The sequence below is a fragment of the Magnolia sinica genome, chromosome 5 (genome assembly GCF_029962835.1).
Source record: "Magnolia sinica isolate HGM2019 chromosome 5, MsV1, whole genome shotgun sequence".
Taxonomy (NCBI): Eukaryota; Viridiplantae; Streptophyta; class Magnoliopsida; order Magnoliales; family Magnoliaceae; genus Magnolia; species Magnolia sinica.
This window is the reverse complement of record NC_080577.1, coordinates 29,755,423-29,782,133: the sequence shown is the minus strand read 5'-3', so window position 1 is coordinate 29,782,133 and position 26,711 is coordinate 29,755,423. Positions and strand designations below refer to the sequence as shown.

The window sequence follows — 26,711 nt, the reverse complement described above, 5'->3', positions numbered from 1 at the left end:
ACGTGCTAACTTGGCACATGTGTATGATCTGTGATTAATTCAACAGGTACGACCCACAGTAGTCTGCTCATCAGATAGGCGACACGTAAATGATGAATATGGACCATTGATCACATTTCTAGCTGTACGTTTTTGTCATGAATGTATGAACCCACCATATGAGTCGATAGATAGGGATGTTATAGGGTTGGATGCTCACTGGTCCAACATATGAACGTCCCGGATCTCGCACAAATGCCACGTTGTGGGCTGTTCTTGTGACCCGGGTCGGAATTTAGTGGGGTCCACTGTGATGTTTGTGAAAATCCACTCCGTCCATCTGTTTTTCCAGTTCATGTTAGGACTGCACAAAAAGATAGAGGAAGATCCAACGCTGAAATGTTCCAGGAAACAATCAGGATCAAACGTGCACCGTTGAAACATTTGTGGGACTACATAAGTTTTCGATCAGGCTAATATTTTTATATTTTCAATTCTTACAAGTCGGAATGACCTTATCAACGGTTTGGATGGAATATAAACATCACGTTGAACCACCGAAAGGTTTCAACGGCAGGCATTTCTGTCGTCAATTTTTCCTGTCGTGTGGCCCAGTTGAGTTTTCAACATGCCTCGTATTTTGTTTCGCCCCTTAATATAATCTAGAAAAACGGATGGACGGGGTGGATTTCTCAAAAACATCACTGTGGGGTAGCAGGCAGTGGCATCCCTGTTGTGCGTAGACTACAACTCCACGCGAGCAGATCCACGTGAGAAAAGCATGGGAAGTATATAGCGTGGAACGTTCAGTCTGATAAGGGTATTTTGGTCTGAGAATTGTTCACCAACAGTCAACGGCACCACACTTGCGGTGCTAAACCATCATTTCCACCGACATCACATTTTTTAAAAATAAATCCATACCACTAAAAATTTATGCCCCACCATGATGATTAATGGGAATTATTATATCAATATGTGGGCCATAAATAAGGTTGATTTAGAACGTTGGTGCTGCGTTGAGTTTAATCTTGTAGTCAACATGATTATAGGATCCGTTTTTTTTTTTGTTACATGACCTTCATGGTGGTCCCTACCGATTTTACGGTACAGATTTCATACAAAATCTTCACTTTGGCGGGAAAAATTGTACGGCATCACGAGTAGTGATACGATTGCATGTATCTGTCACATTCTATTCTACGTGTTTCAATTTTTTATCGGGCTCGTTAGTACTCTCCTGGCTGGGAATTACATGAAACTCGACCAGACCGTAAGAATATCATCCGGCCTCGAGTTCGTACAAGTGGGGCCCACCTTCAAGTGATCAAGACCATTGATATGATGGGATCCGATATACATCTATATCTCCCAATATCTGCCCTTTTACCCGCCGAAGTGGACCGTTGACATTATAGAAATAATTCGTGTAAAATATTCATTAGGATAATCGATCCATATTACATCAGATCAACGGTAAGGATCACCTATCCATGGGCCTTAGTTGAACATATCTAAGGCTCGAGGATGATGTAGTTATCCTCGGGTCGAGGTCGCTGTAATTCATACTCTGTCTCTCACAGATTTCATTCCATCGGCGAAAAGAAGCCCGGCGGTGTTATCTCTCGTCTCTTCTCTTAAACGGGAAAAGATAATACCATGCACCTCGTGTAACAGATGCTCTATGCATCTCACTCTTCTCATGTGTACACGTGGCAAACACGTGTACTGATCAGGACTATTGGATTAGTGGGCCACCACATGGATAGGATACAAAAGGAACGGTCAGATCAGATAAGATGAAAATTCCACAATCGCTAGAAAACTCATAGCAACTGTATGATCAGGTTCTCCTGTCTTTTAATTCGTTACAACCTATCCGCAACGTGGTCCACCACATCAACAGTCCTGATCGCAATAAATGCTGGACACGTGTACCATCATGACAGCATTCTCCTATTTTTTATTCTTGAGTTTTCACCAATATACACAGCAAATCCAATAAAAAAAACTCAGCTTTTCGCCCTTTTCAGCTCTTCAGCCTCTCTCTCTCTCTCTCAAAAGCTTAGGTTTTTATTCTCTAGCAAGAGCTCAAGAAGAGGATTGGACTGATGCATGGTAATCGGACTATTGATTTGGATATTAAAACCTCGGGTTTTGGGTTTCATCAGCATTCATTGCTTCTTTCATCCACAAATACCACCGGCAACAGAGGTATCTTTTTATTTATTTATTTATTTATTATTATTATTTTTTGGGTTTTGCAGATGGGTTTTCTTGTTATGTGTGAATTCATGCATAAAAGCTGTCACTAGAATCATGTGAGTCTTTTTGTTTGTGCTTGTGTGGAATTTATGGATGCCACTGGGAAACAAGAAGAGTCTGGGGGTTATGAGGATGTTTTTTGAATCCGATGTTTGCAAATGGGTAGGAGTTGAAATTGTAGGTTTTCAACCAGTTGAGGAGAAAATCATTTGGTTTTTCTTGTTTCGTGTGGATTTGCATAGAAAATGTGTTTATCAAAATCATCTTTGTTATTTCTTTTTTGTCTTTTTAATGTTTGTTTTTGTCTGTGAAATCGTGGCTGCAAATTGGATCTTGGAATTTGATATGATTTGTTAGACCTGATGCTTGCAATGGGTTGGAGGTGAACTCCCCTCCCTCCCTTTTCACACCAATTGAAGTGAAGTTCATTTGGATTTTCTCATCTTGTTTGAGTTCATACACAAAACTCACGTATTGGTTTCGTCTGGGTGTCTTGCTTTGTGTGCAAATTCACGTCTGTAATTGGAAAAAAGATGCATCTTGGAATTGGGAAACAAATCCTGAACAGACATTTGCAGATGCATTGGACTTGAAATCATTTGTTTTCCACCAATTGAAATGGAATCGATTTTTGGGTTTTCTTCTTTAATGAAAATTCATGTTGAAAAAGCTTTAAATTATACCTTTTTGACGTCGTGTTTATATCAGTCATTTTGACAATCATGTAAAAGATTGCTAACTTGGCTCCCTGGTTCTCTCTCTAGTCCTGTTTCACTTGGATCCAAGGTTTTAAATTGTTGCATCAGGTATCATATCATTCACTACGAATACAGTCCTGTATCACCCCTATATTGGGCTGTTTTGGGCGGATATGGGTCCAATTCAGCTGTAGGATATACCAGTACGTATTGGGCGATACATACTGGCTTCGGATGATACTATAAACCTTGCTTGAATCTGGTCTTGTGAAAGTTGTCTTCTTTTCTTTTCATTTCCTCTTCTTCTTCTTCTTCTTCTTCTTCTTCTTTATTTTTATTTTTATTTTTATTTATTTATTTATTTTTCCTTGGGTCTAATTAGTGGCAGTAAACAATACAACCAGACAAGCCTGTTTCATTTGAGGGAGCAGATCCTGCGCAAATGGATGACATCAAAACCTTGTGTTTCATATTTTTAATGGTCAATGGGCCATGGACCAAAAATCACAAATTTAGCCCTTTACTTGGTAGCATACAAATGGACACCAAAAGACAAGAGTCAGCAATGCTTCTTATTATGTGAGGAAAGGCCTATTGTTTGATGGTTAAGATAGTCTAATCATAGCAACATTTGTTTAGGGGCTAATCAACAGATGAGAGCAGGTGTTGCCTGGTTTGGATCATCATACACATGCGCCATGTGTGTGGTTCACAATCTGGAGGCATGAAAATGTTGTGCCTCCAGAGGCAGGTAATCGGCTCCCTTCGTTTGATTGCTTGATATCAAGAAATCATGGTCTTATGGAGCAGTTATTATGGTCTTATGCTGAAACTATCTGTTTTTTCCATCACAACTAGACTTTTCAGATACAGTCACTGATTTCCATTAAATCTTGTGTTTTGGGTCAAGTTGGAGCTTGTAGCATACTTGATGGCAATGTGATTTGTAGAAATACCAAATGTAGTTTTCTCAGTGAAGAACTCTTTCTATTCTTTTTCGTTTCTTTCGAACTCTGACTCTGAGCCAAAGCGGATGGAGAATTACTTGAAACGCAAGCTGAGAGGCATTAGATATTCTCAGTTCTTGATGTTGCTGATCTTTAGGACAGCATATTTGTGATATCCTTCATCAATATTTCATGTATAACACTCATCACGACCAATACAATTTGCAACTGTGTGTCTAGGAGTTCTTTATATTGTTGGAAGTTGGAGACCTCATAATTCATCCCTTAAAAGAAGGGGTGTGCTCAGGTGGTACCAGTACCACCATTAGCTATGGTGTACTGGAAAGAAGCACGGTCCACATGATATATTCACAAAGTCTGACCTGTCCATCTGATATGCTGCCTCAGACCCAATTCAGCCCAAACAGAAACTTAGGTCCGCCACAGCAAAGGGGACAAGTTGATAGGGGATGCTAACCCTTGATTTGGCATGGGGACGCATCATACTGTGTATACAGAATCCAGGCTGGCCAGACTTCATCTGCCATGGATGAAGTGTTAGGACAAAAATCAGGCTGTTCTGCAACTCATGTGGGCCACAGTGAGAATCAAGAGTAGGCCTCCTCTCCCACCTTGTTCCCCGTGTTGTGTCCTACATGAGTTTCAGATTGAGCTGATTTTCAGTCCATGGGGTTAACCTGAATGGACGCATCTGATCGACAGGTTGGATGTGATACGTACACCACGTGGGCCCCACACTGCTTGGTATCACTGTAAGCTTGTGGTGGTACCAGCACCACTGGAACTAGTTTAGGGAGTTTTGATGTAATATTCTTTGCATTCTAGAACCATAAGTCCTTAAATGAAGCTATTTGGGTAGTCCCCATCACGCCTGACATGCTTTGATTCTATCTAAACAGGTCTGATGGACACAAAGACTATAGAAGGCCTAGTTAACAGCATTTCTCGATTTATTCACTTAGTTGCCTGCAAGACCATGAAAACCACGCCACTTCAAAAAAACTACCGAGATATGGTTTCTCTATTGAGGAATTTGAAGCCTGTTCTTGATGAAGTCGTTGGTTCTAGCATACCTTCAGATGAACTACTGCTGAAAGAATTTGAGGAATTGGATATGGCCGTTAACGAGGCTAGAGAATTCATGGAGAATTGGTGTCCAAAGATGAGCAAGATATGCAGTGTGAGTGTCATTTTAAGCTTCTTATTGTTCTTTAAATGGACCCCTTCATCTGGAATCTTGCAGTTTTGTCTCCTGGTATAATGATTGTCTCATGATGTCTTGATTTTTTAATTTTTTTAATTTGTGTGTGTGATAATTTTCCAGGTTCTAGAGAGTGAGCCGTTGGTGATGAAGGTCCAAAGCTCTTCCATGGAGATCTGTCATATATTGAATGGATTGCTACAGTCATCTCATTTTACTTCGCATTTAGCTTATGTTCAGGTACTGAGGAGGAGGAATTATGGGGTCCTGCTCATCAGCAGACCTATAGTTTGCTAACATGTGGGATTCATACATGTCCAGCGGTTTGGTGATCCCAACAGTAGATCTTCTGGGGTCTTCCATGGATGTATGATGTGCTGGAAGTCTTCTAGATCAGAATATTTCAACACATCGATCTGATGGCCTGAAACTAGATGGATATGAGATTTGAGAAAAAATACAGTAGCTTTCATTATCCAATGGAGGAATCAATATTGAATGGTTAAGACCTTTCAATTTGGGAGATTTATTGGCCATCCCCTATCAAAATTGAAGTGCATCAAATGAATGTTTTGGATCACTGAACATGGATCCCGCATGTATGCAATGGCACCTCCCACAAACTATGCATCTGATGACCAGGACCCTGTCAGTAATACTAAAGAAGAGCTCATGGATTTCTTTCGTCCATCTCAATATTTTATGTTGTTTTAATTGGCTCTTAACTAGATGAGCCATCACCTTCTTCAACTTTACATCTATTAAAAGGCTTGTAAGTTCTGTTCTCTATTGTAACTTAGAGAAATATGTGTTTTGGTGTGGACATGGACATGAGGTGTGAGGCATAAGGACCCGGTAAGCCAATGTGATGACATTTGCATACTTCTGGGGTAATATATGTAATGCATAAGATGTAGAAAAATGTAATTTATTTCAGGGAATTATTACACATATGCTTTGATGCGTGCAATGTTTTCATTATCGATGATATCGGCTGATACATCCCACGATATATCTTGTATCTCACCTGTGCGATACGAAATGCATAGGTAGTGCCAATATATCCCGTTTGTTCGATTTGGTGAGCATTTTTTATTTTTAATCTGTTTTCTTTTTCTTTTACTGTAAATCATATTAAATCAGTATCAATGGTTACAAATCCACAGCTCTTCATGTTTTGCATGAAAAATCATGGATTTAGAGCTTTGATTTTGAGATTTGGGGGAGATGGTCTGAATTGCGAGAAGTTGAGAACAATTGAAATTTCTCAATTTCTTGCAAATCAGTTACAATTTTTGTATTCAAACACAAAATTAAACATGTATGTAACCTGATCTAGTGATTCCTGATAATTTGAGATTTTAAAAAAAAAAAGTTAAAAAAATATTTTTTTGAAATTCTACTTCAATCAAACAATCAATTGACCTCCATTTTAGTGTAGTCATGAGTGTTTGATGAAATCATCATCACATACACTCTAATTTTGGGGTTTGGGAGGAAAGATCATCCAATTTGCAGAAAATATGAGAAAATTTGAAAATTTCTCAAATTGGAGAGGATGAGTGCTAGTGTTATGTTAGAGAGTTTCTTTACTAGCATCATTCTACTATGACCTGGGCATGGTTTTGTTGGTTTGTGGAGCAACGGTACTATGCCCAGCCCCGTTGAGATGGAGATGATGGTTTTTAGCCACTGCGCAGCTCTATGTGGGTCTAAGCCACAACCACATATATTATTCATAGGTATATTTCATGTTTTCTTTTTCTTCTTTTGCTTTTGAATGTATCGCGTGTGTTTCCATATATGACTTCTTACATTTATAAATTATGTGAATAGACTTTGAATATACTTGCATCAGTTCAGTTAGACAGTGCATGGATTACGACCCCACACAAAGGAAATCTGTTATGTGCACTTGTTTTCTGTGATGTTTTGATTTCTTAGTGTGTATTGATGTCTCCTTTAACAATCCCTGAAGTTCCATTAAAAAATTCAACCAATTTCCTAATGTTTCCCCATGTTTCCCAACAACATTACGCGATACAACCGATATATCCCATGTGATAACCGATATGCGCCCATATCCCAAAGGTGTGATACATTATGCAATAACAATATGGAAAACATTGGGTGCATGTACCATCATTATATACCATTGGCTGGTATCATTCTTATACTGAAAACATAGTGAAATATCATTTCCATTAAACCAATGGAATACATAAAAAATATATTAATAGTGTATACTCTGGTAACCTTTGGAAGAACCTGCAAAATCGACATCCAGTTGAATATGTTGGTGACTTGGTGGTGTGACTTTATTTTGAACTTTGTCTACATTTCGAGGCAAAATGGAAAATGGAAACCCGAATGTAATATTATCAGTTCTCTCACTTTGCTGCCCTGAAATAGTTCTTCATCCATTTCACTTTAGTACCTGAAACGAACAAAAATGGTAATTTGCACAAATGCAGGATGCCTGCCCCATGTTCTTGAAGTAAATTCCAAACGCAAACTTTGTATTGAAAACAGGAACCTATTACTGTGTCCCAAACGGCATCTTGTAAAGTTAAATTTCTGTATTAGATTGGCTGCATCGAAATAACAGTTCCTTTCCCATTGCTTGATTATGTGGAGCATAGAGCTGATTCCAAGATCAATTGCTTCAGCACTGTATGCAGGAACTTCAATGTGCAGAGCAGGAGAGAACGCCCGAGCTCATAGAAGAAGCTCTAAGAGATCAAAGAGACAATCTCATGCCTAGTGCTGACCTTCTAATAAAGATTGTGGAGTCACTCAGCCTGACATCAAATCAAGAGTTGCTAGCAGAAAGCATGGCACTGGAAAAGAAAAGATTGAAGGCTGAGCTGAAGAAGAATAAAGGAGATGTCGAATACATAGATCAGGTTATCGATCTTGTCGTGCATATGCGTGATTGCATGGTTAAACTCGAACAGTTCAAGGCGATAAATGGGATACCCATTCCTTCATATTTCCGGTGCCCCTTGTCACTGGAACTGATGATGGATCCTGTGATCGTGGCCTCAGGACAGACATACGAGAGGGCTTTCATCCAAAGGTGGCTTGATCAAGGGCTGAAAATCTGTCCCAAGACCCGTCAAACTCTCACTCACATCAATCTAATTCCGAACTACACCGTGAAGGCGTTGATCGCAAATTGGTGCGAAGACAACAACATAAAGTCTTTCAATTCTCTTGAGTCGACCAATATTTCAAACAATATTTCATCCCGTTCCTTATCTAACTGTGCTCCTGAGGACAATGCCCATGTAGACAGTTTCCGCGGTTCTTTGCATAGCAATTCCACCTCACATTCCTCCCTTGAAGTTGGAAATGGGTCTGAGAGGCAAATGACAAAAAGTGGTGTGGAAGACTCCAACTTGGTAGATAAAAAGGTTTGCTACATCACCTGTCATCAAATACCATCTGATAATGCGTCTTCAAAATGTAATATGTCCCTTGAACAGTCATATAGTCATAGCCGAAGCGAATCCACTTCAAGTGTTGTTTCTAGCATTGAACATGCCCCTGCAGCTGTTTTTACTGAAGTTTCAAAGCTATCGACTAGATGCGATGAAATAAGTGAGGTGTTGGGAGAAGTGATATCAGAGTGTCCAGCTTCATCTCCTTCGAATAAAGATTTGGGTTTTTCTCCATGGCTATCAGGTAATCAATTTTGCAGCTCACTTCCAAGAGCACGGACTGAAAATGGGAACGGGACACACCACAGAACTCGCTCTTCTCCATTCTTAGACAGTGACGATTTAACGACTTCTTCACATGTCGAGAAACTGGTTGAGGATCTAAGAAGTCGATCAAGTGAAGTGCACACTGCGGCAGCAGCTGAGCTCCGTCGGCTCACAAAGCACAACATGGAAAACCGCATCATTATTGCAAGGTGTGGGGCCATCGCACCGCTGGTTGCATTGTTGAACTCGATGATAAAGACAACCCAAGAGAATGCTGTTACAGCCCTTCTAAACCTATCGATCAATGATGACAACAAGACCTTTATTGCGGAAGCTGGAGCAATTGAGCCACTCATCCAAGTTTTGAAGTCAGGAAATGCAGAGGCTAAAGAGAACTCTGCTGCCACATTGTTCAGCCTATCTGTATTGGAAGAGTACAAGATAAAGATTGGTCGATCTGGTGCAGTTAAGGCCTTGGTCAACCTTCTAGGGAATGGCACCCTTAGAGGAAAGAAAGACGCCGCTACAGCGTTATTCAATCTATCAATCTTTCACGAGAATAAGGCACGCATTGTCCAAGCTGGAGCTGTCAAGTACCTGGTCGAGCTGATGGACCCTGACACAGGGATGGCTGATAAGGCCGTCGCCCTTTTGGCGAATCTGGCAACAATTCCGGAAGGACGTGCAGCTATTACTCGAGAAGGTGGAATTCCATTACTAGTTGAGATTGTCGAGTCGGGTTCTCAAAGGGGGAAGGAAAATGCCGCCTCTGCCTTGTTGCAGCTCTGTATTAATAGCCACAAGTTTTGTAGTCTGGTGCTGCAAGAAGGAGCTGTACCGCCTTTGGTTGCATTGTCTCAGTCGGGTACACCAAGAGCAAAAGAAAAGGTATGCATCTAACCCAAATTCAGCAGCATTTTCTTTTGCCTCGCACAATCCAATCTCAAAACTTTAAAATGGAAAGAAATTGTAGCTGTGCTGTCAGTGTTAGCTCCACATTTGAACACAGGGAAAGAAGTTTCATCACCAACTTGGGCAGGTTGGATCAGGTTGAGGGTCAAACCGGGCCTGACCCAACCTTAAGGGGACCCAGCCCACGCAACCCAACCTGAAATCCAACCCAAGGTACCCAACTCAAACCCAACCCAAATTCCTCTATGCTCTACCTGACCCAACTGAAACCAAATACGTGTGCTTATTCCCAAGCCGGCAAAACCTGACCTGAATTTGCTCATCCCGAACCCAACCCTATTTCAAATTGGGTTGGCATTTTCCAACCCGAACCCGACCCAAGGACCTTGACAACCATAGGTGAATCGGGTTCGGGTTGATCTGAACCCGAGTTGCCCTACTCATCACTGGTAACGGGTTTTACGCTACAACTATGGTGCTGGGAGTTGCATACTGTACATGTGGCATGTGCTCAGTGTTTTAACACCTGGAACGTACCAAATGTTTAGACTGATTTGGACCAGAAATGGACACAAAACAGGCCAGGTCACCAAAGTCTGTTCAATGGTGGCCCTTACTGTCATTGATAAAACTTATGGACTGTATGAGCCCAAAGCCACAACCTTCCTCAGATACCAGATGCACCATTGAACATTCCGGACGCGTCGTTTTTATTTTCTTTTCTTTTCCATCTAATTCAGTCTCTTCTAGTAAATGTCCAGGGCAGGAAAGACTTGCACCTGTTGTACCTGCAATCGGACCAAAAGGCCCACAAAACGGCTTGGTGTCTGGTCCGGGTTTTAAAACATTTGCATTTACCTCATCCGAAACACCCAAATCACGGAACTCACTGTGTAGGTCAGTCATTTCTCCAAAATTAGATTGATTCGACAATCCTGACCTCTGATCATGGACATTTGTTTGTTGAGTTTTGACCGTATACTATATTTTTTTACCATTGTTAGATGTCCACCAAACTGGCTAGGATATTTTTGGGTCGCAATCCGTCTACAGTAGGACCCCCTATTTGGGCAGTTCAAATTTAAGGTAGTTGCCACATGTCCTGTAGGAGATACCTTGCGCATTGTCGTTGTGGTGTACTTCCATCACCCTACTCCAATGTAGGTATAGGGAATTGATAAACCCTTCCTTTTTCAGAGACACCTTTCTTTCAACCTTTGGCAATACAGCAGTACAACTTTGTACAACGTATTAGCAAATGTTGGAAAAAGGGCTTGTGTATCGCGAGGGACAGGTGCAAATAGGATCTCCCGAGTCTTGATGAGTTTTGCTAAGCCAGGACGTAGGTATGTGGCAGACCATCTGTGTGCTATCATGTCTGCCAGCATGGCAAACTAGTATGAGATCCAAGCTATCCAGGTTAGGCGTGTAGCCCTGGCCCAAATGTATTACCTATCTACTTATCAGGTAGGCCAGAGTTTATTAAACAGATGGACAGCTAAATGAACTTGGACAAGTTTTTCTATGCCATCATAATGTTATGATATCGCAGCCTGCTGATGAGTGGACCAGCCTGACTTTTAGGCCAGATCATCTGAACATAGGGACCTACTTGATGGATGGGTTAGATCCTGCACCCATGTGCCGTGCTAGCACATCTAGTGGCATGTAGAGGGGCTGCCTTATACACTCGTATGGGCTTAGCAAACCTCTCTGACACACAATTTCATTTGAGCTGAATGAAGTATAATCCCTACTTAAGACATGAATATGCTGTATCTTTATGAGAAATGCAATTGCACACCACTTACTGCACATGTTTCTTTACATGAATTCCCATTGTGGCATGCAGCACACCCTTACTAGATTTAGAATGCTAATCTGGAGGGCCCCAACATATGTTGGTCATGATCCAAAAACAGGACAGTTGGATGATCTTAACTCCTCACGGAAACAGGGCCCAAAAAACAAGCATTGGTTGTCCTTTTCCTAAGCAAGCAGCAAGGATAATCTGAGTGGCCTGAGTTTTTAAAACATGATACACTCATGTTGGAACCTCTGGATGGATGATCCAGATCTTGTATATGCCTCTCACGTGCCTGCATGAGAACTCTGTGCAAATACCGTTCTCTTTACGTGCTAGGCAGGGGAGGGTAAAGGAAAACCTTTTTTTTTTTCCGAAGGATATGGTAAAGAAAGTGTAACAGATGTGCTTTTCTGAGTGCTCTCTGCAGTTTCAAGACGAGGGCGATATGCTGCCTTTCATGTGTCAAAATGAATGTATTTAAACCCATTTAGGGCCTGTTTGGGTGCCACTTAAAAATGGCTCATGTATTACAGATAGGGCTACAACTTGGGTTCGGGTGAATCCGAATTGGATTGAATTAGGGTTGGAAAACTCCAACCTGATTTTTTAAGCATCAAGTGGGCTACGGCAAGGTGATCCTTTGTCGCCATAGTCGTTTGTGATGATAATGGAGGCTTTCAGCGGGATGATGGATAGGGGAATCACGGTTGGTTTAGTGAAAGGTCTTAAAGTTGACAATTCTCAGTTTCAAATATCTCATTTACAATACTTTGCGATACTTTGCTCATGTGTGAGGCAAATGAATTAGAAATAGATAATTTGCGTATGTTAATTGTTTCTTTTGAGGTGGTGTTGGATTAAGGTAAACTCTGATAAAAGTGAACTTTTAGGAGTTGGTTTATCAAGGGAAGAGGTCGTCTCTTTTGCTTTGATTTTCGGGTGTAGGGAAGGTTCATTTCTGACCCCGTATCTTGGACTACCATTATGTATAGGAAAGCCCACCAAACATCTAACGCTGATTAAGGCGGCAATGTCCAATTTACAGGTATTTTATATGTCATTATTCAAGTGCCCGAAGGGGGTAGTCGATAAGCTTGAAAAGATTATTGGGGGGGGGGGGGGGGAGTGGAGAGATAAGTGGAGCTGGGTTGAGGATTTTGGGAGATGAATTTAGTGTTACTTGGTAAATGGGTGTGGAGATTTGGGGTCGAAGAGGGTAGTTTATGGAGGAAGGTAGTGAGTAGGAAATATGGGGTTCAAGAGGGATCTTGGTGGATAAAGACATCATCACTGTATAAAGCATCGTCCCTTTGGAAAGCGGTGGCCTCTCTAAAGGACAAGGTTTGGGAAGGAGTGGGGTTTACTTTGGGAAATGGTGAGGGAATAAGGTTTTGGGAAGATGTTTGGCTTGGGGGAAAAAGTTGAGAGAGAGTTTTCCCATTCTAGCAAGATTATCATTGGAGGGAAACTTGCCTGTGGCAAGATGTTATTCTCTCCTTGGTGAGGAAGTTCTTTGGGCCCCTCTTTGTAGGAGGAATTTGTATGAAGAAGAGGAGTATTTGAGATTATTGGAAGTTTTACTTGGAAGTTTTGAGTAAGGTTCGCTTGGTGATTTCTCACACAGACTTGATGAGATGGTTAGAAGAAAAGTCTAGAAGGTTTTCAGTCAAATCTTTGTACTGAAGGATTAGTGACGGTTTAAATGTTTCTGAGGTGAGTCATAGAGCTTATATATGGCTATATGGCACTCCCTTGAAGGTAGTCCTCTTTGGCTTTGTTAGTGGGATGAAATAAAGTGCTTACGGTCGACAATTTGCGCAAGGGAAGAATGTCCGTTCCTAACGTGTGTCTACTATGTTATCAAGACGAGGAGTTGGTGGCTCATCTCTTCCTTCATTGTGACTTTTCCAAGAAGGTGTGGGATAATTTTCTTGGTAAATTTGGAGCTCGATGGGTTATGCCGGCTTCTATTGTTGGCATGAAGGGGGTAAAGGGAAGATAGGAAAGAAGATATGGCATCTGTCTTTTGGCTGGGATATGGGTAATATGGCGAGAAAGGAACAATCTATGCTTTAGGAATCGTTTAGGTCTTTCTTCGGAAGTCTGCAAGTTAGGAATAGAACTGGTTTCAAAATGGGTGATCGAATCCAAAATGATAGTGGCGGATTAGTTTCTTGACAATTGGGCAGCTTTGTAGCTTTTGTTTTTTCTTTTTTCTTGTATTCTTTGGGCTTTTGATCTCTTTGAAATAAATTCATCACCGTTCAAAAAAAAAAAAAAAAGAGAAGAAGAAAGAAAGAAAGAAAGAAAGCTGCAACCTGATTTGGAATTGGGTTGGGTTTGGGAGGAGCAAATTCAGGTCGCATTAGTTCGGGTTGAGAATAATCACTTTATATGGGTCATGTTGGGTAATAGTCTATTACATTGCATCTGTGGGAGTTTTGTGTTCCCATTGCCAGTCCCAAGCCTAGATAAAGGAGGGTTGCATTAGGTTAGCAGTATTAAACCTTTCCCCCGACTTCCATCATGAATCCAAACAATATGTGGATTGTGGAATAGGATTCATGCAGACGACCCCAATTAATTGGGATAAGGCTTGGATGATGATGCTATGGGTCAGGTTGGGTCATGTTGGTCCGGTTAGGGTTGATTATAGAAAAATTTGGGTTTGGTTGGGGTTTGGCACCTCAGATTGGAATTCGCATCAGGTTGGCTTGCTGGTTTGGTCCTTTTGAGGTCGAGCTTGGCCTCAGGTTGACCCTCAACCCGACCCACCCACCCAAATTGCTCACCTAATTAGAGATCGTAGTTCTTTATGGTAAGGATTAAGAAAGAAATGAGAAGAGCATATTTTTAAGTGGCAACCAAACAGGCGCTTAGCATTCAATCTTTGAAAAAAGAAAAACCACTTTGGCATTTGACTCCAGATGAATTTTGCTAAAACCATGCTTAACATGTTTTACGCAGGCGCAACAGATTCTGAGTCATTTTCGGAACCAGCGAGAGGGGAGTATGGGGAAGGTGAAATCATGATTCTTGAATTTTGTTGATTACGATCTCATTTCTAGTCTCCTCATGGGCTCGTCTCCATGAGGCAAAGTCGACCGGTCCACCGCTTCGATGTAAGATGGGTGTACGCCTGCCTCACCCGATGATTTGACCTTATACCTTGTTGAGAGTATAATTGCTTGTGCAATATCTGTGGCATGCTTGTGAAATTTGCAACCCTGTGGATGAACATGGATGACCGAAATGTGATGTGGCTAGTATGGCTTCAGGAGATTTGCGTTCATCGGTCAGGTAAGAGATTGTATTTGCTCGATTTCGGTGCTGCGAGTGTGTATATGCTGTAATGTTACTCTGTTGTACAATCATACGCCATTGTTGTGTTTTCTAAATTCTTTAGTGTTCTGATTATGTGGATGATTTGGGTACATGCTAATCTAATCTCTCATGCTCTTGTAAGGAAAAGGTGCTTGCTTGCTGGTTGGCGGTGGGACCCACACATCCATGTAGGTCACTTGTTGATTGTGTATGCCATCGGTTGCGCCTTTTCTCATATGAGATTAGCAGGGATTAACATGAAATTGATAGATTTGTAAGGTGCAAAAATCTTGTCCCGAATCCCATTAATTGTAAGGGCGTGTTTGGGTGCAGCTAAAAACGAATTTTAACGCATTTTTCTCACGAGTCAGCGCCTGTTAAAAGCATACCAATAGCTACAATTCAATCTAAGATTGGGCCCACGTAGGCATCTAGCTGTTTATTTATTTATTTTTATTTTTTACGGTGAGTTTGATGGATGGCTCAGATTTTGAAGACATGGCACATATTAGCACCTGGAAGAGACGTGGTCAATCAAAATTGCTATTTTTTTTTTCCCCATTTCAAGTGGGGAGGGAGCACTTTCCACGATGGTTGTAGATTCAATGATAAGGGCTTGTTTGTTTTGCAAATTTCATGACAATGTAACTTAAATAAGCTTTCCGTTGCTAATTTACAGTGTTTGTTAAACTAGTACTTGTAGTACATAATCTGAGGGTCAAATGTAAATGTATAGGAGTTGAATTTGTAATCATTCCAGCTTTACATTATAAAATTGTAAAGGCCACAATTTTATATGATAAAACAAACAATGTAAGCAATGTTATGATTGCAATTTGAATAAATAAAGTAATTTGTAATTATTATCTATTTTCTTTACTTTTTAATGTAATTGGTGAAACAAATCGGCCTTGATAAATGAAAATTGTGTGGCATCTCCCGCACATGAATGACAAGTTTTACAGATGAGCCAAATCGTCCAAATTCAATAAACAGATGTCCTAAGCTCAATCAAATCTCAATTTTGTGTTTACGACTTGTCCATTTTGGGTCCCAAGATTTGGGTTACATGTGTGGGCATTTTACAATCTCAGGATCGTTTGACATCTCCACTATTTCAATAAGAGCTACTCTAATAAGCTTTTCTTGTTTTAGCTCTCGTTTTAAATAAGCTTGTTTGATAACATTAATTTCTCAAAATAGGAAAAGCTATTATTTGAAATAAGTATATTTGTATATTTGGCAAAACATTTAAATAAGAGCCTTTAAAAAAAAAAAAAAAATTAATTAATTTTTTTATTTTATAGAGATAGTTGATGTCATTTGTAAAGATGGTTAAAGTTCCATTATAAGAGTAGTTCAGATGGTTGTTTTGGTAGATCTCACCATAGACGGATCATGTCCGAAATGACAAAAGATTGTGTAAGCCCCGTATCCTAGACCGTACCATTCCATAGACTTCCGCGGTCTTCTCGGTCGAATTCCGGCAACCTTCGACCCTTAACCGGTATTTGCGCGCGACCCTGATTCTTATGCTGTCAACCCGAGTCGACTCAACCCAGGACTTGTACCTTAGCGACCGCGTCGTCGCCGCGGTTCTGATGCCGCGACTTGCGCGCCAAGGCGATACCGTGGTTGGGAGATGTGGGCAAGCGTTCAGTGCGAGGAAAACGCCGCACGTTGCAAAACCCGAGAGAATCTCTACGAGATGTCACATTAATCAATCAACTCATCAATCCCATCATGTCAAGTACACATCACCTTTCACCCTTTCCCAAGTAAGCCTCAAAGTCAAAAAGTTCTTACACAAGCCATACTTTTCTTACACCATTAGCCACAAAAGTCAAAAAAGCCTCTTACATGCATCACCATCACATCCATCGCTTCATCACCCATCACTCCCCCTCTCTCTCTCCCTTTACAAGTGTCTCTCTCATTTTCAAACTCTCCCAAAGCAAAAAAAAAAACCCATACGTATGAGCTCTCCAACTCTTCCAAGCTACAAGTGTGGCCCACCTTTCCATCCCTAGATCTCTCATCCTAGCCATCCATTTCTCATCTTACTCCATCAAAGAGAAGCACAAGGAGCTAAGGAAGCCAAGGGAGCAAGAAGATCAAGCGGTGGGTGCTTTGATAGGGTAGTTTTAATATTTTTAAGATGGGCCAAGTGAGGCCAACCGATCAATGGTTTGGATCTCACTTTGGACCCTAAGATGTGGCCAATGGCCCACTTGGATCATCATGATCATTCCATGATGGGGCCATTATCCATGGACCCCATCATGATGTTTATTTTCCTTGCATACTTAGGATCATCTAGACCGTCTAATTTAGTAGAGAAGGGATCTCCACTGTTGGATTTTGATTTAATGGGCCTATGTGTAATGGGACCCACTTTATGTATGATTTAGTGCAAGGGAGGGCCCATAGTGCGGGGTTCCCTCCATCACGCGTGTCCCACTCTTTATCTCTCTCTCCCTCTCTATTTTTTTTATGTGTGATGATAATGAGGTTGTGTGGCCCACTTGAATGGACCCCACCACAAGGTATGTATTCCATCCAAACCATCTACAAGTGGGGCCCACTTTGTGTGTATTGTACCCACACCATACTCCATTTGGTGGCCCACCTAAGCAGGGCCCACCTCCATGCTTGTAACAGACCAAGTAGTCCAGCATCTCTGGACGCTGGACAAGGGAAAAACGCAAATATCAGCTCGTTCCCAAGCTTTGGGGTGGCCCACTCATGTAGGCCCCACTTTGATGTATGTATTAAATCCACGCCGTCCATTCCTTTCCCAAGCTCGTTTTAGGCGTTGAGCCGAAAGATGGGACCAATCAGACTTTCAGGCGGGCCATGGCATAGCAAACAGCGGGTTTACCATTGAATTATCCCCTGTTGTTTCTATACACCGAAATAGGCCCAATATTGGGCTTGTTTTGCTTGTCTGGAGCCATGAAGGGCCATTGGACGGAGTGGATTGTCTAGATTTGAACCCCACCTGTGAAAACCAAGGAAAGACTCGAAATAAAAAAATAATAATAATAACTTCACAGCAGCTGTTGTTGCTGTGTCAGAAAGGCAGCAGGCGCTGCCTGCGCACCAGAGCCCGGGCGGACGGGCAGGCGGACAGCACCCACGACTCTAGCCGTGGGCCCCACCTTGATGTTTATTTGTCATCTAATCCGTTCATATGGTGGGCCCTAAGGTTAGTGGACCACCCTCTAAATTTTAGGTCCATCCAAGACTCAGGTGGCCCACACTGTATGAAACAGTGAGATTGAACCTCTACCTTTGAAACCCTTTTTGGGTCCACAGAAGTTTTGGATCAGGGTGAAATTTGTTTTCACCCTTCATCTAGGTCTACTTGACCTTACCAACGGGTTGGATGGAGTATAAACATTATGGTGGGCCCCACATGGAGCCCACAGTGACATGTGTTTTATTTCCACCGTCCGCCTGGACGTTGGAGCCCACTGTGACGTTTGTATTCTAACCCCACCGTCCTGGACGGTGGGTGTGATCATGTGCATGCGTGTGTGGGTGTGTACGTGTGTGTGTACATATATTATATATTATATGCTGGTGGTAGGAGGCCCATCTCAGTTTACTTGTGGGCCATGGTTGAGGCCCACTTTGATTTATATGTAAGGCCCATGGGTCGAGGCCCATTTGATGTATTAGGGGTCCATGGGTTAAGGTCCATTAAGATGTATTGGGACCTATGGGTTGAGGCCCATTTGATGTACATATGGGGCCCAATTGGCGAGGCCCATTTGATACACATAAGGCCCATAAGATTAGGCCCATTTGATGCATTCTAAAGCCCACGGGTTATGGCCCATTGCAATGCACATAAGGCCCATCGGTGCGGCCCATTGATGTGGCTCACTTGATGAATATGAGGCCCATATGATTCGACCCATTTGATGTATTGAAGGCCCAATGGGATATACCTAAGGTCCATTGCAATGTGCAATCCCAACATGATTTATGTGATGATGTTTACGACGGGCTATACCTTGGGAGTAATGGCGGTTTGACGTCTCCATTGCAAGTATAGTGTTGGTTAAATGTCTGCATTATTACTTCCCCTAGGGTCCATACGTGTTATGTGTAGGCCGTCTAGGCCCATCTTCGTTATGAACATCATCCATCCCATATAACATGTTTAGTTCCATGATTTATGATCATATGCATCATACGTATGCTTGATATGAGAAATGACTGATCATAGCATATGCCTTCGGGCAGATTGTTTAGGGGCTCCCGTACAGGGAGTGTTGCCCTACATGAGCGCATGATACGTGCAGGATTGCTGTATGACTGGATAGTGTGATTCATACATTCGTATTGTGTGATATGGTTACTGTACGCCTTAGCGACATCAGGGCCGTAGCCTCCACAGGCGTATCGTGGTTGACAGGATTGGATACCGAAAATCTTGTTCTATATGGGGTGTTATAGATATCCTTGGGTGAAAGTCCCTAAACCCTTATAGTACTAAGAGGTTGCTCCAACGTCTAAACCGAGTGGGTGCATGAACGCCGAGTGCCGATTACCAGACGGTTGCGCTTTCCACTATATCGTGGTCGGTTGGAAGGGGGTGCGGCCTTACCCGCCCGAGAGTAGGGGGCAATGCTAGGCTGAGTCTGACCAGCTCGAGGAATGGGTCCGCTATTGACGAGCCGAGCCCGATATTGGCAGGCGGATAGTGAGGTCTTTTCCACTCACCTTATTGCGCGCGATGGGGCGGCAATCTGGCTTGGAGTGTACTAGACCCCGGTGATATTTCAAATTTTGAGCTGTATCGATATGTGGACTTAGATGAGGATTTGTATGCTTGAGTTGCATTTCGCATTGCATGGCCTTGGTATGGCCGACATCATTCTTTGCACCGCATGGCCTTGGTACGGCTAATGGTATTCTTGGCATTCATCAGCATGTTCCGCATTACTCTGATACTGCATAACTGCATTACCACCTTGAGCATACACTTTCACCACCCTCTAAGCTTTCTATAAGCTTATGCATGACCGTTGCGTGCAGGTGACGTTGGATCGCAGCAGTGCTGAGGCTTGGGCGCGTGGCAGATCATTTTGGAGTTTTTGTTTATCTTCATTGTATTTCTCTTTATGCTCATTGTACTTGTAAAGTTTTTGATCATAGTGAAAATGTGATGGAGTTTTTGGTTGTTGTTGTGGGTTATGCTTTTGGTTATGCTTATTACGAATCAAACGAATGTTAAAAAAATCCTCCTCGTAGCATCCCAGGATCGGAACCTGGCGAATGGGCGCTGAGAGCAGAGAATGGGGTTCTACGGAGGCTGTCGGCGCTGGATTCGGCGATCGGGAATTTTGTGAGCCCGGCTTCCGAGTTTGGGGCGTGACAGAAGTTGGTATCAGAGCATAACTCGAGAATAACTAAGAACAACATTACATGTCTGCTATGAATGATTAAGTCCTAAGTTCGGATAGCCTAACGATCTTTTATTACCGACCCTTAACGTGCGTGCCTTCGCGAGCCTTTAAGTTGATAGGCACATTCGCTCTTTCCTGTAGGACATGCCGCGCAGGAGAGTGACTCGATCGACTCCCGCACCACCACCTGAGACTCCGGCTCCACCACCTGCGGCTCCCGCACTACCACATACGATCCTTGCTCCACCACCAGAGATTCCTACTGCCCAGCCTGAGGATGCCGCTCCTCTACCAGAGATTCATGCCGCCCATCCTGTGGATGCTGCTCCTCCACCAGAGACCAGTGCGGATCCGACCGTATCCGTGAGTGCTTCCCAGTTACAGCAGATGCTGCAGGCTGTGACGGCTGCACTTCAGGGGCAAAGCAGACACCCGGTTGTTTCATCGGCCCAGGCAGAGCAGGAGCGCGCGAGTGCCCTCCTTAGTGAGTTTCGACAACTCGATCCCCCGCATTTTCAGGGTGAGCCAGACCCAGAGGTAGCTGAGAGATGGCGGGCCGATGTGGAGAAGATATTTGAGACGATGGGATACACAATGAGCGGCGAGTCCGATTAACCATATTTCTCCTTCATGGTGAGGCTGAGCACTGGTGGACGTCAATCTCCCGAGCAGCGGGCGTTGACTTTGTATGGACTTGGGAGGATTTTGTAGATCGGTTTGATCGACAGTATTTTCCTGATCACATCCGACGGCAGCGAGCGTTGGAGTTTGAGGCTTTGGTGCAGGGCGATATGACAGTGGCTCAATATGCCGCTCGTTTTGTAGCACTGTCCAGATTTGCACCATACTTAGTGGATGATGAGGAGCGGAGAGCCCGCCGATTTGAGGGCGGCTTGCGTTACGGTCTTCGAGGCCGTGTTATTGGGCATGAGCTCCCGACTTTCGAGGGAGTGGTAAGGAAGGCCCAGATTTTTGAGGTTGAGTGGGACGGTTCTCAGTCTGATCGCGATCAGAGGAGAGACCGGAAGAGGCAGGCTCCTTCCAGTGATACCCAGCAGGGTCGACTACAGCAGAGGCGCACAGGTCGCCCAGCCTTCTGAGCGCCAGCAGCACCTCCAGCACCACTTCCGAGATAGTTCACCGGCACTTGTTTTAGGTGCGGTGCGGCAGGACACCGTATGTGGGAGTGTCCTCGCCCCCAGCAGCAGCAGCAGCAGCAGAGAGGTCCACAGCCGCCCCCACTACCGCAGCAGAAACAGAGACCCCTACAGCAGCAGCAGAGACCCCCACAGCAGCAGTGACAACAACCCCCACTACCGAGGCCACCTCAACAGCAGCATCAGCACCAGCCTCCGAGATCGCAGCAGCAGAGGCAGCAGTTTCGACCACCTCAGCGACAACAGCAGCAACAGCACGCTCAGAGGGGACATGCACCTCACCTACCGGCTCAGGCTCGATTCTATACAGCCCAGCAGGATCCTCAGTCATCTGGAGGAGTCGTTGAGGGTATACTTCCAGTGTCCGCATGCATTGCTCGTGTGTTGTTTGATTCTGTTGCATCGCATTCTTTTGTGGCTGAGAGTTTTTGCCGATCGACTGGTTTGCCATTGGAGTCTGCTCGTGAGGGGTTGACAGTATCAACTCCCTTGGGAAAGACCGCAGTGTTGGGCCGATTTTGCTCGTCTTACCCCGTTCTGGTTGGGGATATCTTTTTATCTGCCGATCTGTTTGCTTTGCTGATGTCCGAGTTCGACGTCATCCTGGGTATGGATTGGCTTGCCGAGTACCACGCCATATTGGATTGCTCCGCGAGATAGTCACGTTTTGTATACCTGGCTTGCCACAGTTCCAGTTCATTGCTGAGCCCAGAGGAGAGCCGTTGTCTTGTTTGATGTCATGTGCCATAGAGGAGCCCATAGCGGTGAGCATCGACCAGTTGCCTGAGGTTTGTGATTTTTTCGATGTGTTTCAGGAGATTCCGGGATTACCACCTCGTCGACTCACCGAGTTTCAGATTGATCTCGTGCCCGGTACCGCGCCTATTTTGAAGGCCCCGTATCGTATGGCACCGTTGGAGTTGCAGGAACTGCAGAAGCAGTTGGACGAGTTGTGCGAGTTGGGCTTTATCCGTCCGAGCAGTTCACCGTGGGGAGCGTCGGTACTCTTCGTGAAGAAGAAAGACGGCACGTTGAGGCTCTGCGTAGATTACCGCGAGCTCAACAAGGTCACGATCAAGAACAAGTACCCGCTTCCGAGGATTGATGATTTGTTTGATCAGCTGCAGGGTGCACAGTTCTTTTCGAAGATTGACTTGCGTTCCAGTTATCATCAGATTCGGGTCCGAGAGGAGGACATTCCGAAGACAGCATTCAGGACGCGTTATGGTCATTTCGAGTTTCAGGTCATGTCCTTCGGACTGACCAATGCGCCAGCAGTGTTCATGCAGTTGATAAACGAGGTCTTCCGTCCGTATTTTGATCAGTTTGTTGTAGTCTTCATCGATGACATTCTGATCTATTCGAGGACCCGTGAGGAGCACGAGCAGCATTTGAAGGTTACGTTGCAGACCCTCCACGCACACTAGTTGTATGCGAAGCTGGAGAAATGCGAGTTTTGGCAGGAGGAGGTGAAGTTCCTCGGTCACGTGGTGACGAGGGAGGGTGTCGCAGTGGACCCCTCGAAGGTTAAGGCAGTGTGTCAGTGGGGCCAGCCCACGACTACATCCGAGATCCGCAGTTTCCTTGGTTTAGCGGGCTACTACCGGCATTTTATTAAGGGCTTCTCTCGTATTGCAGCCCCGTTGACCAGGTTGACTTGGAAGGGCGCAGAGTTTATTTGGAGTGACGCCTGCGAGCGAGCATTTACGGAGTTAAAGGACCGTCTGACGTCTGCTCCTGTCCTCACTCTTCCCTCTGGGAGTTACAGATTTATTGTATGTACTAATGCCTCGCATATTGGTTTGGGTGCTGTCCTGATGCAGCATGGGAGACCAGAGGCCTTCGCGTCTCGCCAGCTCAAGGTCCATGAGCTGAACTACCCCACGCATGATTTAAAGTTGGCTGCAGTTGTCTTCGCACTGAAAGTGTGGAGACATTATCTCTATGGGGTTAGGTTCAAGCTCTTTTCTGACTACAAGAGCTTGAAGTACCTCTTCTCGCAGTTTGAGTTGAACATGAGGCAGATGCGCTGGATGGAGCTCCTGAAGGACTATGATTTCGATCTCCAGTACCACTCGGGTAAGGCGAACGTGGTGGAAGATGCCCTCAGCCGTCAGCCACGAGGCCTGGTGGCGCATATGATGATTCAAGAGTGGCGGATGCTCAAGGATGTAGCAGAGTATGACTTTGAGTTTGGCTTGCAGTCTTCTATTATGCAGTTATCGAGCTTGTCGATTCAACCCTCTCTTGTCGCAAGGGTGATCGAGGCTCAGCAGGTAGACGAGTCGTTACAGGATTCCGAGTGGAGGCAGCATCTGAGAGTCAGGCAGATTGGTAGATTGGTTTAGATTGTGGACTTCGCTTCAGAGGCCGATTATGTGTCCTGGATATTCCTGAGCTACGTAGAGATCTTATGACCGAGGCACATCGATCGTGGTTTTCTATCCACCTTGGCTCGACGAAGATGTACAGCGACATGAGGCGACAGTATTTTTGGGAGGGGATGAAGCGCCAGATCGCCAGTTTTGTGGCCGAGTGTGACACGTGCCAGTGTGTCAAGGCCGATTATCAGAGACCCCCTGGTCTATTGCAGCCGTTGAGTGTCCCGATGTGGAAGTGGGAGCACGTGTCGACAGATTTCATTATGGGCTTACCGAGGACTCAGCGCGGTCATGACCCCATCTGGGTTGTTGTGGATCGTCTGACGAAGTCGACACATTTTATTGCGATGCATGCGACTTGGCCTTTGGACCGGCTTGCGAGATTATTCATCGAGGATATTGTGAGACTGCATGGCGTTCCAGTCTCGATCGTTTCTGACCGAGACCCAAGGTTCACGTCTCAGTTTTGGGGGAGCTTCCAGAGAGCGATGGGTACTGATTTGCAGCTCAGCACCGCGTACCATCCGCAGACCGATGGCCAGACCGAGAGGGTCAACTAGATCCTTGAGGATATGCTTCGGGCCTACGCGATTGATTTCGGGGGTAGCTGAGATGAGCATCTGTGATTGGTTGAGTTCGCATACAATAACAACTATCAGGCGACCATCGGCATGGCTCCTTTTGAGGCACTATATGGCAGACCATGTAGATCACCGAGTTGTTGGACCAAGGTTGGAGAGCGTCGTCTCCTAGGTCCTGAGCTTATGCAGGAGACGTCAGAGGCTATTGATATCATCAGGCAGAGGATGCGCACAACTCAGAGCCGGCAGAAGAGTTTTGCTGATCGTCGGCGTCGTCCATTGGAATTTGATGTAGGGGACCATGTGTATCTCAAGGTCTCGCCCATGAAGGGCGTAGTTCGATTTGGAGCGAAGGCCAAGCTTAGATGTGGACCATTCATCCTTTAATGACCATCATCCTTCAATGACCATCATCCCACCTTTGTTGTGGATTGCCCATCAGATGGTGTCCACTTGATGTGGATGTTTCATTATGTTGGGCCAAACTTTGACGTCCGCCATCCATCATGTGGGGCTCACCTTTGATGTGAACCGTTCATTATGTGGGCCCACCTTGATGTGGACCATACATCATGTGGGCCCCACATTCAATATGGGTTGTTCATCATGAGGGGCTTACCTTTGATGTCCACCATCCATCATGTGGATCCCACTTTGTTGTGGACCATCTATTGTGTAGGGCCCACTTGATGTGGATCGTACATCATGCGGGGCCACATTTTGATGGAGCCATCCATCATGTGGGACCCACCTTTGATGTTTGCCATCCATACCACCCATCATGTGGGGTCCAATCGTCAATATGGTTAATTCATCATGTGGGCCCACCTTTAATGTCAACCTTACGTCATATGCTCCCACATTCAATGTCTACCATCCATTATGTGGGTCCACCCTTTGATGTGGACCGTCCATCAAGTGGGCTTGCTTGATGTGGATCGTCCATCATGTGGGGCCACACTTTTAGAGCCTTCAACATACACTAACTCACTTATAACTGATGTGATTCTTGATCTTTGTTGTGCTTGACCAAACCATCTTAGTTTCCCTCATCTTATTACCTATTGGCACTACTCCCAACTTCCGTTGGATCAAAAAGATTTTTTTAATAGATTTGAAAATTCTAAAAAAATGATTTTTTGCCTTTGTAAACCAACTTGTCTTAATTGTATTTAGTTTAGTCTCACAATGGAAAGTTGTTAAGAAAACTAAGCCTTTTTATTAAAACTCTTCACTAATTCTTTGTATTGAAAAATAAGGGTATGCCTTGGGAGAAACCTCACATGCGTGCGGCACGGTCGGATACCTTTAGTTTTCTCTACATATGTTTTGTCTTACTTGTGTATGACAAGACAAAGAGACGTTGCACACCTACCTAATAATTAATGAGTAGGCATACGCCGACATGCATTTATTACGTCTCTAGCATGAGCCTCAAGCTACAACAAGCTACCTACTTTTCTTTTATAAAGGTATATCCTTTTCATTGAAAATCATTCGAAAAATTATTCTCTCTGGTTTTTCTCTCTGTATTCTTTCTAGGAAAGTCAGTTCGAACATTTTTGAGTTCATGTGGGCTATGATCGAGAGTGCACCATCTAAGTCATTCATCTTGAAGGAGAGTTGTTGTATTATAGGGGCAGACTTGTTGGGACCCAGTGCATCAGGGATCATCCTCCTTTGAGGGTCAGATTTGTCTTTAAGATAGTGACAGTAGCATGCCTAAGCTCTCCAGATTCTTTTATTGTTATTTTTGGTTTATTGTTTTGAATTTTCTATTATATGTCTGTATTTTGGAACCAATAATTTAAAGACAGATTTCTCTATTAATAATCTTGGTACTATGGCTACCATCTTAAAGGCTCCTAGAATTGAGATTTTTTATGAGAAGAACTTCAAGAGATGGCAGTAGAAAATGGAGTTCTATCTGACTACCCTCAAGTTGATTTATGTTATTAAAGACTCTGCCCCATCACTTGAGGTGAATGAACCAGCCACATCTGTTGAACTAATCAAAATGGAAGAATGATGACTATCTATGCCGAAATAATATTCTGAATGTGATAACTAGTGAAAACTATGATATATATTATCATCTTTCCACTACCAAAGAGCTGTAGAATCATCTTGAGAAGAAATTCAAAACAGAAGATGCAGGAATAAAGAAGTATGTAGTTAGTCGTTACATTGATTTTAAGATGTCTGATGATAAGTCTAAAGTAGATTAGGTGCATGATTTATAGAAGATAGCCAATGAAATCTCATCTAAAGGTGTAGTGATTGATGAAGCCTTTCAAGTTGTTGTAAT

At 43.7% G+C, this 26,711-nt stretch overlaps 1 protein-coding gene across 5 annotated transcripts; it reads left to right on the top strand.

The window, feature by feature from the left end:
* The first annotated feature begins 1,972 nt into the window (after positions 1-1,972).
* On the top strand, positions 1,973-26,236 carry LOC131245876 (U-box domain-containing protein 3). Of its 5 annotated transcripts, none has more exons than XR_009171027.1 (6): positions 1,973-2,193; positions 4,810-5,090; positions 5,235-5,351; positions 7,781-9,709; positions 14,508-14,840; positions 25,946-26,236. XR_009171027.1 is itself a non-coding variant. In XM_058245626.1 (5 exons), the coding sequence occupies exons 1-5, from the start codon at positions 2,091-2,093 to the stop codon at positions 14,571-14,573; spliced, it is 2,496 nt and encodes an 831-aa protein (XP_058101609.1). In that variant the 5' UTR covers positions 1,973-2,090; the 3' UTR covers positions 14,574-14,974. The 5 variants fall into 5 exon arrangements, 1 of the variants encoding a protein (XP_058101609.1); XR_009171026.1 differs by lacking the exon at positions 25,946-26,236 and adding an exon at positions 15,352-15,730; XR_009171025.1 differs by lacking the exon at positions 25,946-26,236 and adding an exon at positions 15,013-15,284.
* The last annotated feature ends 475 nt before the right edge of the window (positions 26,237-26,711 follow it).

Coding starts and splice junctions, on each gene's coding strand:
- LOC131245876 (XM_058245626.1), top strand. CDS start 2,091: ATGCATGGTAATCGGACTATTGATTTGGATATTAAAACCTCGGGTTTT. Junction 2,194..4,809: donor AAATACCACCGGCAACAGAG/GTATCTTTTTAT, acceptor CTATCTAAACAG/GTCTGATGGACACAAAGACT. Junction 9,710..14,507: donor CACCAAGAGCAAAAGAAAAG/GTATGCATCTAA, acceptor TGTTTTACGCAG/GCGCAACAGATTCTGAGTCA.